General features: G+C 37.2%; 2 protein-coding genes and 1 long non-coding RNA gene across 5 annotated transcripts; all 3 read left to right on the forward strand.

The window, feature by feature from the left end:
- Window positions 1–556: 556 nt before the first annotated feature.
- fam168b (family with sequence similarity 168 member B) lies at window positions 557–6,550 on the forward strand. 3 transcript variants are annotated; one of them, XM_084103114.1, is made up of 7 exons: window positions 557–691; window positions 1,974–2,062; window positions 2,219–2,302; window positions 3,392–3,534; window positions 3,852–4,047; window positions 4,124–4,243; window positions 5,358–6,550. In XM_084103114.1, the coding sequence occupies exons 2-6, from the start codon at window positions 1,993–1,995 to the stop codon at window positions 4,231–4,233; spliced, it is 603 nt and encodes a 200-aa protein (XP_083959240.1). In that variant the 5' UTR covers window positions 557–691; window positions 1,974–1,992; the 3' UTR covers window positions 4,234–4,243; window positions 5,358–6,550. The 3 variants fall into 3 exon arrangements, with proteins under 3 accessions (XP_083959240.1, XP_083959241.1, XP_083959242.1); XM_084103115.1 differs by having other exon boundaries at window positions 3,867–4,047; XM_084103116.1 differs by having other exon boundaries at window positions 3,870–4,047.
- Window positions 6,551–7,476: 926 nt separating this feature from the next.
- LOC311075376 lies at window positions 7,477–10,331 on the forward strand. Its single transcript, XR_014604482.1, has 3 exons — window positions 7,477–7,548; window positions 9,614–9,779; window positions 10,197–10,331. It is a non-coding gene; the product is annotated as an uncharacterized lncRNA (long non-coding RNA).
- Window positions 10,332–10,784: 453 nt separating this feature from the next.
- cremb (cAMP responsive element modulator b) lies at window positions 10,785–15,491 on the forward strand. The gene is made up of 3 exons (XM_084103422.1): window positions 10,785–10,923; window positions 13,769–13,919; window positions 14,358–15,491. The coding sequence occupies exons 1-3, from the start codon at window positions 10,848–10,850 to the stop codon at window positions 14,500–14,502; spliced, it is 372 nt and encodes a 123-aa protein (XP_083959548.1). The 5' UTR covers window positions 10,785–10,847; the 3' UTR covers window positions 14,503–15,491.
- The last annotated feature ends 233 nt before the right edge of the window (window positions 15,492–15,724 follow it).

Here is a 15,724-nt window from a genome sequence, read left to right on the forward strand (position 1 = left end):
GTATACATTTTAATTTTTTTAACGGGCCTACCGTTATCAGGCTTTAAATAACCAAAGTTGACATTTTCAAAAAACAAAAACTTATGAAGATAATCAAATGCACAGTTGTCGTTTTTGCAATAATGTATATATACATATATATATATATATATATATATATATATATATATATATATATATATATATATATATATATATATAGTTTTTTAAAAACAATTATTTGCTGTACAAGGACAAAGGGGGAAAAAAATTTGAGGGTGACACAAAACCTTTCCACTTTTATTTAAAATATCTTACATATATTACAAAACATGCATATATATAACACAAGGTAAAACGAGTAAAATTGACCCACAACACGAACGTAAATACATGATTACACATTTAAACATACAGTGGCCTATTTCATAGCATGCGATTTTATTTAATAATAACAACCATTCAGAACAAATCTAGACATAAAAATTTGCTAATTACATATTTTAATAAAAAAAACCTCGGCTTGCATTCCCGATTGGATTTGAATACGTTCTTCCGCTTTGTACAAGATGCGGAAGTGACGCACGGTGCTGCCAGGGCTCGCTGCTGTGCGTAGCGTTCGCATCCGACGTAAGAGCGCGAGACAGACAACATCATCAGACGCGAGCGAAATACTGGATTAATTCGCAAGCTACAAAAACAACCAGCGACCGTACGTACCCGCAGTCACTATCCGATTAATATACATGGCTTTAATTGCCCACTTGTGCGGGATTTTGTTTGGGAAAAATAAGAAAAGGAGTGGGACATGTAACGTTAACGTTAGTGAATTGGTATAAAGTGGGATGCGAGATGCTGCTGTTGGCCTGTAACACCGAGCCGCTGCGCTGCATCCTGCGTGCACAATGTCACGTCTATTATCATGATGTGTTTGCGCATAAAAGCACAGTCGTCATATGCAGTGATGCTAAATGCTATGCTTTTATCCTTGCATGTAAAATATTAATCGGCCGACTGGTAGAGTCATTTTACAACCGGGACTTCAGGCTAATTGAAAACCACACTTGTGTTTCAGAGGAGGCACAGAGGCAGATGCATCGAATCCGATGCGTTATGCACATTGGCTTTGGATCAGATATATATATGTTTTTTGTTTTTTTTAATACATGTTGGTGCATGTTTTGAATCTCATATCTCGGATGCACTCAACCAACTCGACGTTGCATCTGACAACAGCACGCGGTTTAACACATTCCTTTTCATAATCTCGACAATTTCTTGATAGATCATTGAGTAACACAGGATCTATCTTTTTACATGAACATTTGCATTTACTGAACTCATGCAATGCATTAAAAATCGGTCAAAATATATATGGCTTTGTGTTTCCAGATATCAAATTTGATTGACAGGTCTAGAGAGGATGACTTGTAGTTATAGAGAGACTGAATTCATTAAAATACCCGTTACACATGATAAAACTGAACCTTGGCAAAGCTTTTTTTTTCTTCTTTTCTTTGTCCTTACCAATACTGATATGTATTATGTTGTGTCCAATAGCCAGTATGGAGAACCATTTTAATAATTTCTTAAACAGCCATGTATGAGACACATCATGGCCATATTCGAGGATGACAATGTCAAGATTCATCAGGCTCAAATTGTGAAAGAATGGTTAGAGGGAGCATGAACACTCATTTTCACACATGAATTGAACCTCTGAGTCCAGACCTTAAGTGCATTGAAAGTCTTTGGGATGTGCTGGAGGAGACTTTACAGAGTACTGGACTCTTGCATTGTCAATACAAGATATTGACCAAAAATGTATGCATCTCTCATGATGGAAATAACATCACAACATTTATTTACATCAAGAGGTGCATACATTTTTGGCTTGTAATTTTTCCAAAGAAAAGTGATGCACAATACAACTGTCTAGTAATAGGTCATTGTTTGGTTGTATGTAATGTCTTCTGCTGCCTTCCTCTTTAAAGGTGCAGAAAGATAAACATCATGAACCCTGTTTATAACCCTGCGTCATCAGGGGTTCCTTATGCCAACCCTAAAGGAATAGGATACCCAGGTAACCAGAGATGAGCTCTGTCTCACTTGCATGCAATCGATTGGAAGTGTTTGGAGTTTTCACACTATACAATTAAGTTCCAGCATATTGTCTTTGTTGTTATTGTTTATTGCTGTGATTTTATTTATTTATTTATTTCTCCTGGACTTTTTGCAGCGGGATTTCCTGTGGGTTATGCAGCGGCAGCTCCAGCGTACTCCCCCAGCATCTACCCTGGTGCTAATCCAGCCTTTCCTACAGGTTAGAGAAGTCCAAACTCGCTCAGCTTTTTCAGCCAAAACACAGCTTTTAATAATGCAATGAGTTATTACAGGGCTGTCCTTTGCTCAGCCAAGTAATATTTCCATAGGTTTTGATTTTTGCTATGTTTTAAGAAGCTAGAAAGTGGAGATCTTGGAGCTTACTTTGTTTTTAATTTTCAGTATTTGTCTTTAACGTTTCGTGTTATACATCAACAGTACAGTTTAAAGACAGTCAACTTGAAATGACATTCACTGCCCATTTTGCTTTCATAATCTTTAGTGATGCACCAAAATTATTATTTTTCTTTTACAGAAACAATGAAACCGAAGTTAAAGTTTTCATTTTGAGAAATTGAAAATCAAATGTATTTAATAATCAATTTACTAATCAAATGTATTTAATAATAAATAGTCAAATAAAAACTATTTTGTGTACACATTTAAGTTGCATGTAAGGCAGTTTTATATCAACTTTCTAATGATAGGCCTATAATTATGGATATATAATTTATATAAAGCTATAAAGACAACAGGTTAAGTAAAAATATAATGAATATGTAATATAGTGCAGTAAATAGCATCAAAACAACATTTTATTTGAATTTCCTTTTAAAATTGACAGAATCAGGCTTAGACTTTTTCATTTTAAAAGTAACAAAGCATATTGCGATTATTGGATGGTAGGTATGCTACAAATAATGTTACGTTTTGTTCACGCATCATCTGAAAACAGCATATACTAAAAGATCCCAGTTCATCAAAATGAAGATTGATTAAAAACGACAAATCGCTTACGAAATTGACACTGAAACAGTCAACACACACCATCGGAGAAGCGCTGAATCATGTCACAGTTTCGGTCGCTGATTTTGGACCGGATGAATATTTTTGTTTGCCAAAATTTCGGTGCATAACTACAAAATTGCATATTTCCAGTGTAAATATGTTCGAGAAAAACACAGGGTGGTACTTCATTTTATCCAACTACTTTTATTCATAGGGTCATGTGTGATGCTCACTTTTTAAAAGCAATGTTGCAAATTACTTTATATTCTTTACCTCTTTAAATGCATTGTCATCCCTACAGGTTATGCTCCCGGGACCCCTTTCAAAATGTCCTGCTCCCCTACAACAGGTGCTGTACCCCCCTATTCCTCATCACCCAACCCCTACTCTGCTGCCGTCTACCCTGTGAGAAGTCCCTACCCCCAGCAGAACCCCTACGCACAGGTAAGGCGATGTCACCATGAAATCAAAACGTACAATTCTTATTTTTTATGGAATTTTGCAGTATTTATTATGAATGATTAATCTCCCTCTTGCAACGACTTCACTGATGACGTGTTTACTCGCACGAGGGCGGGGCAACCTGTCACTCAAATGACATCACAGCAATAGCAAACGACAACCATCCAATAAAGTCCCATCCTAAATTTTTAGTTTCAGATTTACGTCACAATAGGAAAGAAAATACAATCGCAACTTCTGTTTCATGCCGTCTTTAAGCATAAGTAATGTCAACCCTGGCCTGTATTTTAAGAGATTAGATGTTTTTTCCACAGCAGCAAGGCACTTACTACACACAGCCCCTTTACGCAGCGCCGCCCCATGTCATTCATCATACAACGGTGGTCCAGCCCAACGGCATGCCGGCGGCCATGTATGCCCCTCAAATTCCCCCACCCCGTCCTAATGGAGTCGCCATGGGAATGGTTGGAGGCACCACCATGGCGATGTCGGCTGGTGAGTCTCATGGAAATAATCAATGGAAATTCATGTAGTTGGACAAAAAAGGGTGAAAATACTTTTTCCTTCGCAGGGACGTTATTAACTACTCACTCTCCAACCCCGGTCGCGCCCCACCCCTCAATGCCCACGTACCGCCAGCCCGCCACTCCTACCTACAGTTACGTGCCCCCGCAGTGGTGAACACGACACTGTGAGTGCAAATCCCACTTTTACCAGCTCTTAAGGTGCGCTCACATGTACCGAAATTTCACTGGTGAAATCCAGGGTTCTACACCATTGGGAATTTCATGTGAGGACGAAAGATTTCCCCATGCAGATTTCGATTTGGGTTCAGTTGGTCACGTGAATTCACCAAGTTGACTGACAGACAGCTACTTAGTTTAAAAGTGATTCCTGTGTGAGCTGTTCTTCATACATTGCTACACTATTTACAATACAGAAATTTTGCCTGTAAAATTTCACCAAATTTTGCTAATGTGATCGCACCTTCTCTGAGTTTATCAGGGGTTCTCAACTCTGGCCCTCGAGATCCGTTTTCCTCCAGAGTTCACTTCCGACCTTGATTAACCTTAGAGGGTTCAACTCGCCTTCCTACAACTTTCTAGTAATCCTGAAGACCTTGATTGGCTTGTTCAGGTTTGTTTAGCCCCGTTTACACCTGGAATTAAGATATGTTTTGTTCAATTGGATCACAAGTAGATGAGGGAGACACATTCCCGTTTACACCTGATATTTTAATCCTTCTCTTTTGTCCGCTTTCAACCACTTCTGTCCTGATTTCTTCGAGGGTAGGGTCTATAGGCAGGTTAATGTATAGGCTTTTTCAGATCTTTTGATCTAACGGACGAAGTAAGCTCACGCAATTTATATGCACCCGGAGACGATGGAAAAACACACGGAGAGCAGAAGCTTTTTGTTTCGTAATATTTACGCATTAAGTCAGTAGGCAATGAGAAAGGGGGTCTTTTGTGGCTGTTCGAACACATTCGACCACGTGTTTACACTACGAAAGCAATCCGGGCGAATGCGATTTTGACTACCTCTGGAAGTGGTTGAAAGCGGACAAGCTCAAAGTGTTTTAGACCCTGTTCACACCTGTATTTAGCGTCGTCCACTTGTGATCCGATAGACCAAAACACATCTTAATACCAGGTGTAAACAGGGCTTTTGATTAGGGTTGGAGATGAACTGCACAGGGAATTGGATCTCGAGGGCCAGAGTTGAGAATCCCTGGTATATACACTAACAAAATAACATGATTTTGTTGTCCCTATTTGAAATAATTGTCTTTTTGTCATCTTTAGGTCAAAAGATGGTAGATATGCATTCTCACTGTCCAGTATTTTACAATTGGAGCTGACACTACAAGTGCTATCAGCAAGTTGCTCTTCCTTCCAAACATAATGTGAATCCGACTCCAGTTGGCAGATGAAAGGAAAGAGTATCTTCCCAGTCCGGCTCTACAACTTCCCATCCTTCACTCATTCTACGACATATCTCACGGCCGAAGAACAGACAAGCTCTTCATGCTGAATTGTGTTGTGTGGACTGTCTTGCAGTTTTTAGCTAACTCTTTAATTGGTGAAACCGGAAAGGGAGTTGGAATTAGTTTTATTGGAATACCTATTGAATGCATGTATATATTTAAAAAAAGGAAAAAAAGAGACAAAAAAAAAAAAAATCCCATCAGCACTAGCTCATTCTACCACCTATGACAGATGCAAAACCATCAGCAGTTATCTCAAGCAAAAATCCAAAGGGATTGGGAGAAAAACAACTGTACATTAAATGCAATGTCTTAATTGTTATTTCATACAAGATATTAATAATGTTAGCATTTAAAATAACTTTTTTTGTTTGTTATTTTTCCTGGTTTTAATTTGGGTATTTGTAACTGCAGGCATGGTTCGTCTTCTCTGGGTGACGGTGTGTTTGTTACTGCTCTGCCCCGCTTGAAGACGAACCCTTAGGGTTTGTGCCTCCGCTTCATATGCCTGTTTTTAGTTGATAAGTTTTATCACTCTACACGCTCTCGCTGCAGTTAATTGTTGCACTAATTGCCTGTGTGTGTACATAAATTGGTTGATTGAGCTGTATTGGTGCTGAGAGCATGCTTACTCATTTGTGTACCTCTGGCTTGGTTTTCTTAACTTTTAAAGTCTGACCGAAAAATTAACATTGGAATCGCACCGAGTTTGCGAAATTTTAAATGGTAAATTGTTTATGTGCTTAATTCAAGAAAAAAGAAAACTCAATTAAGTTGATTTGATAACACTACTGGTGGTTACCTTTGAGGAGGTGAATTTGAGTTTAGTTATTATTGACCCAAAACTCTACATAACTTGTTTCCTCAAGATTACACAGTAACTGAATTTCATTGTCTTTTTACTTTAAACATTGCCTATGTCACTTCGGTTAAAGAGTGTTTTGTAATGTTTAATGTGTTTTTGTTTTGTATTTTCAAAAAAGACCAACAAATAAATACAATAATAAATTAGGAGTTTTCTAGTTTTAATTTTGATGTGTTAATTAAGGACACTGTCTTAAAGGTTCTAGTCATGGAAAACCCCTATCAAATGCCTTTTTTTAATGACGATTTATCAAATCTGTCTGAAATTTATTTTAAAATAATTATCTAGTAATCAAAAATGACTGGAGAGGACATGGAACTTAAGATACGTGAACGTGATTCTATTCAAACTTCTATCACTGGATGTCGCCATTAGTCCATCATGTCAATTCACTTTATTATTATTATTATAGAAAACGTTCAAGACAATGTATTAAATTTCCCAGCTCTCTTCCAGTGGTTTATTCTGTTAGTTTTGGCATCCCAAATTTGCACTTACATGCTTGCATTCCTAAAAATCGTAGTACAGATAATATATTTTTACTGCGCGCGAGTCAATTTACTTAAGAGCTCGCGCTTATTATGAAATTGACCGTTACAAACCAAACCGCTCGCCTCACTGTGTAACGTTACTCGACGACCACTCGTTCGCTTTACAACACAAACGACTTTCTCATTAAAAAAGAAGGTAAGAAATGGTTTTAAACTACAATATTAGATGTCATTCGACGAATACACTAACTTTTCTGCCCCTTGACACTTTTTTAAAGCATTTAAAGGACATCTCAAATTTGTTGTGAGAAGAACTAAGTTAACGCTAGTAAGTTATAACTTATTTTTGAAAAACATAAGTCATCTTCTAACACAAAACCTAGCCAGTTTAAACATTCAGTAACGATAGGGCTAACGTTACTGCTCACACCTTAAAATATTTATATATTACATCCTAATTTAGGCTAAATCCCTTTTCAAACCACTCCGAGTGTGATTTGTATTTTATTACTATTATTATTTAACGTTACTTATTTTCATTTTATCTGAGACTCCGAAATGCTATTTTTGTTATCTCTTTAGTGTAACGTTAAAGCAGAATGGATGCAGGAGATGCAAGACAAACAATCACTCGGTCTGCAGAAGATGCACAGGTAAAGTTGACTGAATGCTACAACTTAAAAGTCACTGTCTTTACTGCCACAATTTATGGGATTTCAGTTTAAATTAAAGGGTAATTCTGTGTAATAAATGTAGGGTTTGTCCTAATTGACGCACTTATTCACTAAGTTATGTAACTTATATGTGTACTCAACCGTGTAGTGTATGAATGTTATATGTGTCATTGAACATTGTAGTCTTTCTTCAGCAGCGCTGATTCCGGAAGTGACGTTAACGTTATATTTTCTATTCTTTTTTCCCATAGGGATTTTTAAAAAAATAGGGATTTTTTTAAAAATGGCCCATGAACCAAGTCAATCAGCTAACTTACGAGGCGAATCATAATATTACAAACTTTGTTTTGAAGCAAAAACTTTTTGAAAATCGGAAAAAATGACAAAGGTAAGTTACAAGACTGTGTACTTAAGCTTTACTGAGGAAAGGAACTACAATCCCATGTAGCACTGCGAACAGCATAATCGAATAATTTTTTGAAGAGATAAAATAAAAAAAATATGTATTTGAAGTGTTTTGCAAATCCTGCATATATATATATATATATATATATATATATATATATATATATATATATATATATTAGAGAGAGAGATTATATTACATACTAACGTTATTACATACAGACTCACTAATTTGGTCTAATTTTCTGTACAGCATCATGGGTAATGTAGTTTTTCACCATGAATTCTGCTGTTAGATACAATTAAAAAGAACAAGCTGAAAAAACGCAGGTTGATTTGCTTAAACAGAAATCAAATCCAAAACCAAGTCTCTTGAGTAGGTACTTATTTTGAATTAAATAATTACTTCATGGCCACTAAAAAGTACGTTCTATATAGTGTTAATGTGTCCAGTATGAATATAATCTGGACGTACTATATTCACCATGTTGTCATTATCATGCGTCAGTTGCGTAGCTTCATCTCATTCATAAATCGGCTCACGGGATAGTAAAGTGTCCATCGAATGCAAAAAGTAGGTCATCCCGGGGACTTTTTGCCTTCTTTTTTATGAGTACTCTGAATTTGGACATACTTTTGTCACATACTGTTTTTCGCCTGCTACATACTAGTAGGGAAGTATGCGATTTCGGATGCAGCCCAAGTCTATTCAGTAGGTACACTTCAGGCATGCCCATAGACCACAATGCAACACGATTGTGACATCACAGCAGATCACGCTTAATTTACCCCCACCCCCCACAACTCTATTGTATGATATTGGAGTTATTTTGACATACATTCAATTGTGTAATACTTATAGCTACCTTAAGCTGACTGTTTTTTTTTTTACACAGTTATAGTTTATTGTGTTGGCTAGGGCATTTAAGCACATTGCAAGGGTTCTGCCAGTAGAGGGCACTCGTGCAACTTAAACAATGATGTACATCTGAGTGAACGAGTTGGAGGGAACAGGGAAGTTAGCGCGGGAAGGGCATAATAAATGGACTTAAATGCAGTGTAAACACTACTCGCACTATTTATACTACAAAACAGGGAAGTTAGCACGGGAAGGGCATAATAAATGGACTTAAATGCAGTGTAAACACTACTCGCACTATTTATACTGCAAAACAGCACAGAATAGTGCATAAGTACTCAAATTGGGATGCACCTACCACCTCTGGTCACAGGGGTTCCCTTTAAAACTCAATTTATCATTTTTAATAGTGCACAGTCTCCTCTGAACAGCTTCAGTGTTATGTGGTGTCTCTGAGTGACTGAGTAAGTGGGTTCATACGTGTGTGACTGTGATCTGGTCGCACATGTAGGTGGCAGGTGGAAAGAAGCGTAGGAATGACCTTTTGTGCTTTGGAAAATCATGTGTGTGTGATCTAAACCTCACAGATTACTGTAGGTATTCATCACAAGATCACCATAAGGTCCTTCTTGCAGCCTATATGTGACCCTATGTATATGGCAGGAAGAAATCAGGGATTCAGAAAAGAAGTTTTTAAGGAGTAGTGCATAAAAAAAGTATTCTGATTATTTGTTTTATTTATTTTTTAAATCTTAATAATCAAAACCTCTTTTTAATCAGGCATCATCAGTAATTTGTAAAGACGAAAACGCTAGAGGGGATCTCCCAGACTCTTCTACCAGTACACATCTGGGTGACTATCTAAAAGATGAAGATACAGAAAAGAAGATTGACGCTGAGGCATCCTCAAGAAATAATTTCAACAACACCAATGCAGGCCCTTTCAGTGAGGCATTTCAAAGACATATTTCCCATGTACAGTGGCTCCAAAATCTATTTAGGCACTTTTGGACACACTCTTAAGTTACACTTTAAAATGAATAAATGTCATTGCATTATAAAATATCAAACCAAATGGTCCCAAACAACTAACTTTACTTTTCTGAGCCATTTTCTCATTACGTTTAACATCCAGTAAAAGTATTCAAATACTATGCAAAATTTTAAATCTATTTTATTATTTAAAACTCAGCAAACCTTTTTTGTGAAATGTTTTAAAAATGTGCTTGTGCTGTCTTTCTTTAAGAAAGAATAAAAATACCTTTTTGAGGCCACTGTAGGTGATTGTTTAAACATTGTAAAATCAAAAGTATGCAAATGCACAGGCTTGTCCTCATGTGACTTTTGTTTTATTATTCTGAAGTCTCCGTCAACCAGAGTGGCAGTGTCCAATTTCTCCCCTGCCAACAGAGATATGAAACCTTCAATTCATGGCCTAGGTCTCCCATAATGCAGTTTGCTGTCCACTCCAGGAATGCCACCTACATTGTGTCTGACAGTACGGGCCAAGGTAATGATGTTGTCATTTATTACATTCGGTCAATTTAATGCGTCCTTGCTGAATTTCTTTCACATCATCTTAATGCCCCAACAGTTTGAATGGTATTGTAATTCTTTCTTTTTATTTTTGGGTGAAATGTGATCCGTATATGTTCCTGACAGGTTTCATGCAATTCACAGCCTTCCAAAGAACTCTGGTGCTTAAATTCATGTCAGCACTGCTTGCTTGAAATGAAAAGCAGGCTTTCCAAAACAATATCACATGACATTGTACATAATACATCTTATTTCTGTTGAAACCATAATAGAAAACAAAATCTAGAGACAGTATTATACATAAAAAAACTGCCTTTGCTTCTGTAGTCTGCTTTGGTCTGACAGAGGGGGGTGGGGGAAGGAAGGGCTGGCTCCGCTAGCCACTGCGTTACTGACATCAGGAGGCCAATGATGTCATAGTGATGTCAATGGCCCTGACAGTGACTGCACACTTAGCTTGTGGTTTGGGCATCATTGCATGCTGACAGCAGAGAGAGACAGACTAGCTTTCAGCTCACTATATATGGCTGTGACTGGAGATGAGACAGAATCAGGTACGTTGGCTGTTTCTTGTGGTTATTATGCGCTTTTCACCACATTTAACAATACATTTAAAGATTGCATTTAAAATACCTCCGTTTATTTTGGTTGTTTTTCCTCTTGATTTGATTGGGTAATTTTAAATTTGATTTGACAGTGTTCAGATAATATGAACAGACAATCAATATTTCAAATGCCCAAACAAAACTTTGAAGTTTTGGTAGAGACACACAGAGATGGTACTGAGTAAATGATGTATGATTTTCTTGGGTATCGAATCTGTTTTCTTATTATATTCTTGCTATGGGTCATCTCTACAGCATGCAACAGGCTAAAAACCGAAATTATTACATTAGTGATTTTATTGCTCCCCGCTGAGTCCCTCTGTTACCCTCACTTGTTTCTTTCAGCACCTCTTTCGCTCTCTCTCTCTGAAACGCATGAATGCGCTGCCCACTCACAGTGCGGCTGACGTCATCTTGTTTCCTGGAATTGAACACCAGCAGGGAAATGTAAATGCTGAACAGAAAATAAGATGTACATTGACGTCAGTTCAGAGTCATGCTGTGAATACAAGCAGCTCCTTTTGCGAGAGCAAGACTTCTAAATTAATCATCTTTTAGACTGTGCCACAGCCTCCAAGGAGACAACGAGAATCAGAGACGTAAAGATATGTTGCTTATTTTGCTGTGTGTCATTTTTTAATTGTTCATAAGCTTTGTACATTTATTTCATTAGTTTCAGTGAAGAGAGATCAAAAAGTAAGAACTTTCAATCGTGCAAGTCTCCCATGTGACCTGCTGCTTGGTGTAATATGTGACTTGTGACCACATAGTTTGTGGCTTCTGGTGGAAATTGATTCACTCTGCTTTCAAAAGAGCAGGATGGTTGCATGTTGCGCGCTGCACAAATATGTTGGAGCCTTCGTTGGTGTGAAATCCAGTTTATAACCTCACCATGAGTAGATCTGTGTACAGTCTAACACTGTGACATACTCAGTGGCAACACAATGTGTTTGCTGATCTCTAGTGGGTATTAATTCAATGCCTGTGGACCTTGCAGACATTTGATTCTGTTGATCCTCAAGCCTGTTTAGTAGCATGGTAATATTCATGGACTCATGATATCAGACTTCAGAATAAACTCTGTCGTGGAAATTCTCAATACGAACACAACCTAAATCTGACTTCTTCACCATGGACAATTTAAACAACTTTCAGTTGTTAATAATAATAACAGTATCTCAAGGTAATTCCCTGAATACTTACAATCCAATACTTCCCTGAAGGATGGTGACGGCATCCCGTCAAGAAGGTACAATAACTACCTCAATCACACATGAGCTCACAGGTCTTTAGTATCTATACACTCTCACCGTCCTTCTCAGGTGTACGCTGGTCCGACACAGGATCATTAATACTAAGAGTAGTATAGCCTCACCCCGAGGTCGGCTCTATAATCTTCCAACACTATCACTGTCTCTGTGGTGGTCTTTTGAGCGTAGCATATACCTGACACGACTCCCAAGTTGCTCTTTGCAGGAATGAAGTTTTATTCACAGTCAGATCACTGGTCACAACAACCAAGTGAATCTCCTGAATAGAAAGATACATGTACATTTAAATCATACAGTTGAGTAAAAATCAATGTCACTCAAGTCTTTTTCACTGTGATTTGTTACGGTGATTGGTTTGTAATGATCTAAGATAATCATATGACTGTTAGTTCAAGTATGTTAAGCACTTTTTGGGTAAGTATATATGGTCTTTGACCTGAGCATCCTTAGTCTGCATTTCTCTGTACATTTAATTTTGAAAATACCCATTACATAAAATATTTCTATCACATCTCCATGCCAGTATTCTTTTATAATCTGTAAATATAAATAATAATAATAATAATAAAAAAAATCTATTTATGCTTAAAGTTGTGCATATAAGAATATGGAGATGTGTTTGCATTCATTCTTTCTATTTTAGACAAGTATTAACCACTGATTAACAACTCTCAACCACAATGACGTCTAAATGTCACCATTGGTATGCTTGTAGAGTTTTTCTCGATAATATACACCTTCTAGCTGTCGTAGGCAAAAAGTCATCAATCTCTGCTCGACCTAATTGACATGTTTGTTGCAAACTGTCAGGGGTTCCACTCATCCTGGAAAACCTTGACTTTTATAATTCATGTAAGAGGAAAGTTGCTTAGAATAAATTTCCTGGAAAGTAATTAGTTGTTTTTGTTGTAATGTTAACTCTACTAAACCATTTATTTTCAGATTTATTTATTTTTGTATTGCATACACAGTGCTTTTGTATAAAGATTATCTTGGTTATGAAGTGGGCCCAAAAAAGCTTTAGAACACTTCTTTTTGTGAAATGTTTTGTTTGAAATCTTGCATTAAAATGGTTTACAATTGTTTAATATTTTGCCTTATATGCATAAGTGTTCATAGCGTGCCATTAGTGTCCAAATACTCTCTGAGATCTCTGTACATAACCGGAATAGCAGTAATGCCCAGCACAGCCAGAACAATAACCACAACAATGTGCTGTTATTGCTTAAATATTGCTGGTGCAGGGCTAAACAATAAATATGACCTGGGACCATTGTGAGAGAGATTTGGGTCATTTGTTGTAAATAGTTTTATTCATTTGTAAAGAAAACATACAGTTTATTGATAATTCTAAATATAAAAATGAAATATTATTTTGGTATTTTTGTGGCCAATAAAAATATTAGCAGGGTCAAAAACTCAACTACTTGCCAGCAAATAAAAATATTCTTGTTTGTAACAACATTAAGAATAAAAGTCTTTGAAAAAAAACTGTTCCTCTGTAAACGGATGTGTTTTTGCAGCCACCCCTGGAGGTATGTCTGCATATCAGATTTCCTCTCCCGCATCTGGACATTCCCAGGTAAATGACAGCTCATCCGGGTCTCTTCCCAGCCCTCAGCAGCTGGATAATGACGCGTCACGCAAGAGGGAACACCGACTGATGAAAAACAGGTAATGCCCAGACATCCTTCCCCATTCCAGGATTACCACTGTATTCTGTCGCCTAAGAGCATGAAATCATTATATCAGCCTTTTCTTTTTGCATGATATTACAAGCAGCTTGTCTGTCTTGGTGTGTTTGTTGGTCTTTCCATCCACATCTGAGGCCTCACAAGTTCTTCTGTTGCATCCATTGGCTTGCTTTCAGCTTTCATACTTGTTTTATCTTATGCTTAGACTAGAAAAACTTGGCTTGTGGAATCATTTGCGTTGCACATGCACATATACAAGTACTCACAACTCAAGCTTTCCCGGTTTGGACTTAACTTGCGTTTCCATGCTTGCCACGATGATATTCTGCATTTCTGACTTGCATGAAGTGGGACCTGAAAACAATATGTAAGATTTACAGGACTCATGCTCACAGAGCCTCTCTGTTGTTGCTTCCAGGGAAGCTGCCCGGGAATGCCGGCGGAAGAAGAAAGAATATGTCAAATGTCTCGAGAACCGAGTTGCCGTGCTTGAAAAACAGAACAAGATGCTCATTGAAGAACTCAAGGCTCTTAAAGACCTATACTGTCACAAAACCGAATAACAGTCCATTGCAAGCCGAACACTAAAGACTATATCGTTTACAGAGCTGCCACAAATTGGCAAACGTGCTTTTCACGCAATGTCTAGCCACCGCTCGTAATATTCGATAAGATGACAGCTGCATGGTTGTGTTGTCCCGCGTGCGAAAGATGGTGACGTGTGCATGTGTGTTTGCTGGAGGCCAGAGGCTCCAGAGCCAGTCAATGTGGTGTGTTGCCCGTTTTGCTTGTGCTTTTTGCAGGGCGGCGGCCAAAGAGTACAGACGCAGGCAGAAGGACTATGTGCGGAGCTTAGAGATGCGCATCGCCATGATGGAGAACCAGAACCAGGAAATGACAGAAGAGCTGATCTGTCTAAAGGAATTGTACTCTGGGAAATTTTAGTGGCACACTAGACTGCTGCTATCTGTTTGATTCGGTTCCTGTTTTACTGTATAATATTGTGGTCATATGTGTGTTTTATATCTTTTGTGAAAATTGAACAGTAGACCAGCACTGCCTATGCTCATTAGGCTTTTTAAAAAAAAAAAAAAAAGTTTATATTGACAATTGGATTATATATTTCAAATGTTTCAAGGTTGACAACTATCTACTTTAAGATATATTTTTTTAATTTTAAAGGACAGCTTATATGAGTCATTCACAAATACACCAGCTCCAAAATGAATATAGCTAGTGTATAAACTTGCTGTAATAAATGTTGGCTGAATAGATATATGTTGCTTAGATCAACTGATGAATTTTTGTTTATTGCTGTTTATGGCATTTTAATAAAGTTTAGTCACTTTTAAAACAATGTAACTAAATAAAATAAATACTTAAAACGATGAAAGATTGTTTGTAACAAATATATTCTTGAATACTTCTTGGTAAGTGGCACAGTCCTTCAGAGTTTCCATAGAGACTATCAGCACAGTTTTGTGTTATTCTGTCTGAAATTATTATAGTACATAGCTTTTGTTTAAATAAATATATTGACTTTTCAATTTGATTAATTTTGCTGTTGTTGCTTTTTTATGTTGAGATAGTTTTGTGTTTGGAAATGTTTCACAGTAGCCTACTACCATGACTTATCCCTGTAACAATTCCCCCCCAAATACTGAATTACTTTTAAATGCTGTCTCTGTATTTCCTGCTTATTTTCAAGATATTTAGACTGGAATAATGTCAATTAGTTGTTACTGCCTGAAGTCACATAACCTACCTACTGCTCACGGCCTAATT

Source organism: Abramis brama (assembly GCF_963993115.1).
Source record: "Abramis brama genome assembly, chromosome: 24".
In the NCBI taxonomy this organism is placed as follows: Eukaryota; Metazoa; Chordata; class Actinopteri; order Cypriniformes; family Leuciscidae; genus Abramis; species Abramis brama.

Coding starts and splice junctions, on each gene's coding strand:
- fam168b (XM_084103114.1), top strand. CDS start 1,993: ATGAACCCTGTTTATAACCCTGCGTCATCAGGGGTTCCTTATGCCAAC. Junction 2,303..3,391: donor TAATCCAGCCTTTCCTACAG/GTTAGAGAAGTC, acceptor TCATCCCTACAG/GTTATGCTCCCGGGACCCCT. Junction 4,048..4,123: donor CACCATGGCGATGTCGGCTG/GTGAGTCTCATG, acceptor TTTCCTTCGCAG/GGACGTTATTAACTACTCAC.
- cremb (XM_084103422.1), top strand. CDS start 10,848: ATGCTGACAGCAGAGAGAGACAGACTAGCTTTCAGCTCACTATATATG. Junction 10,924..13,768: donor TGGAGATGAGACAGAATCAG/GTACGTTGGCTG, acceptor GTGTTTTTGCAG/CCACCCCTGGAGGTATGTCT. Junction 13,920..14,357: donor CACCGACTGATGAAAAACAG/GTAATGCCCAGA, acceptor TGTTGCTTCCAG/GGAAGCTGCCCGGGAATGCC.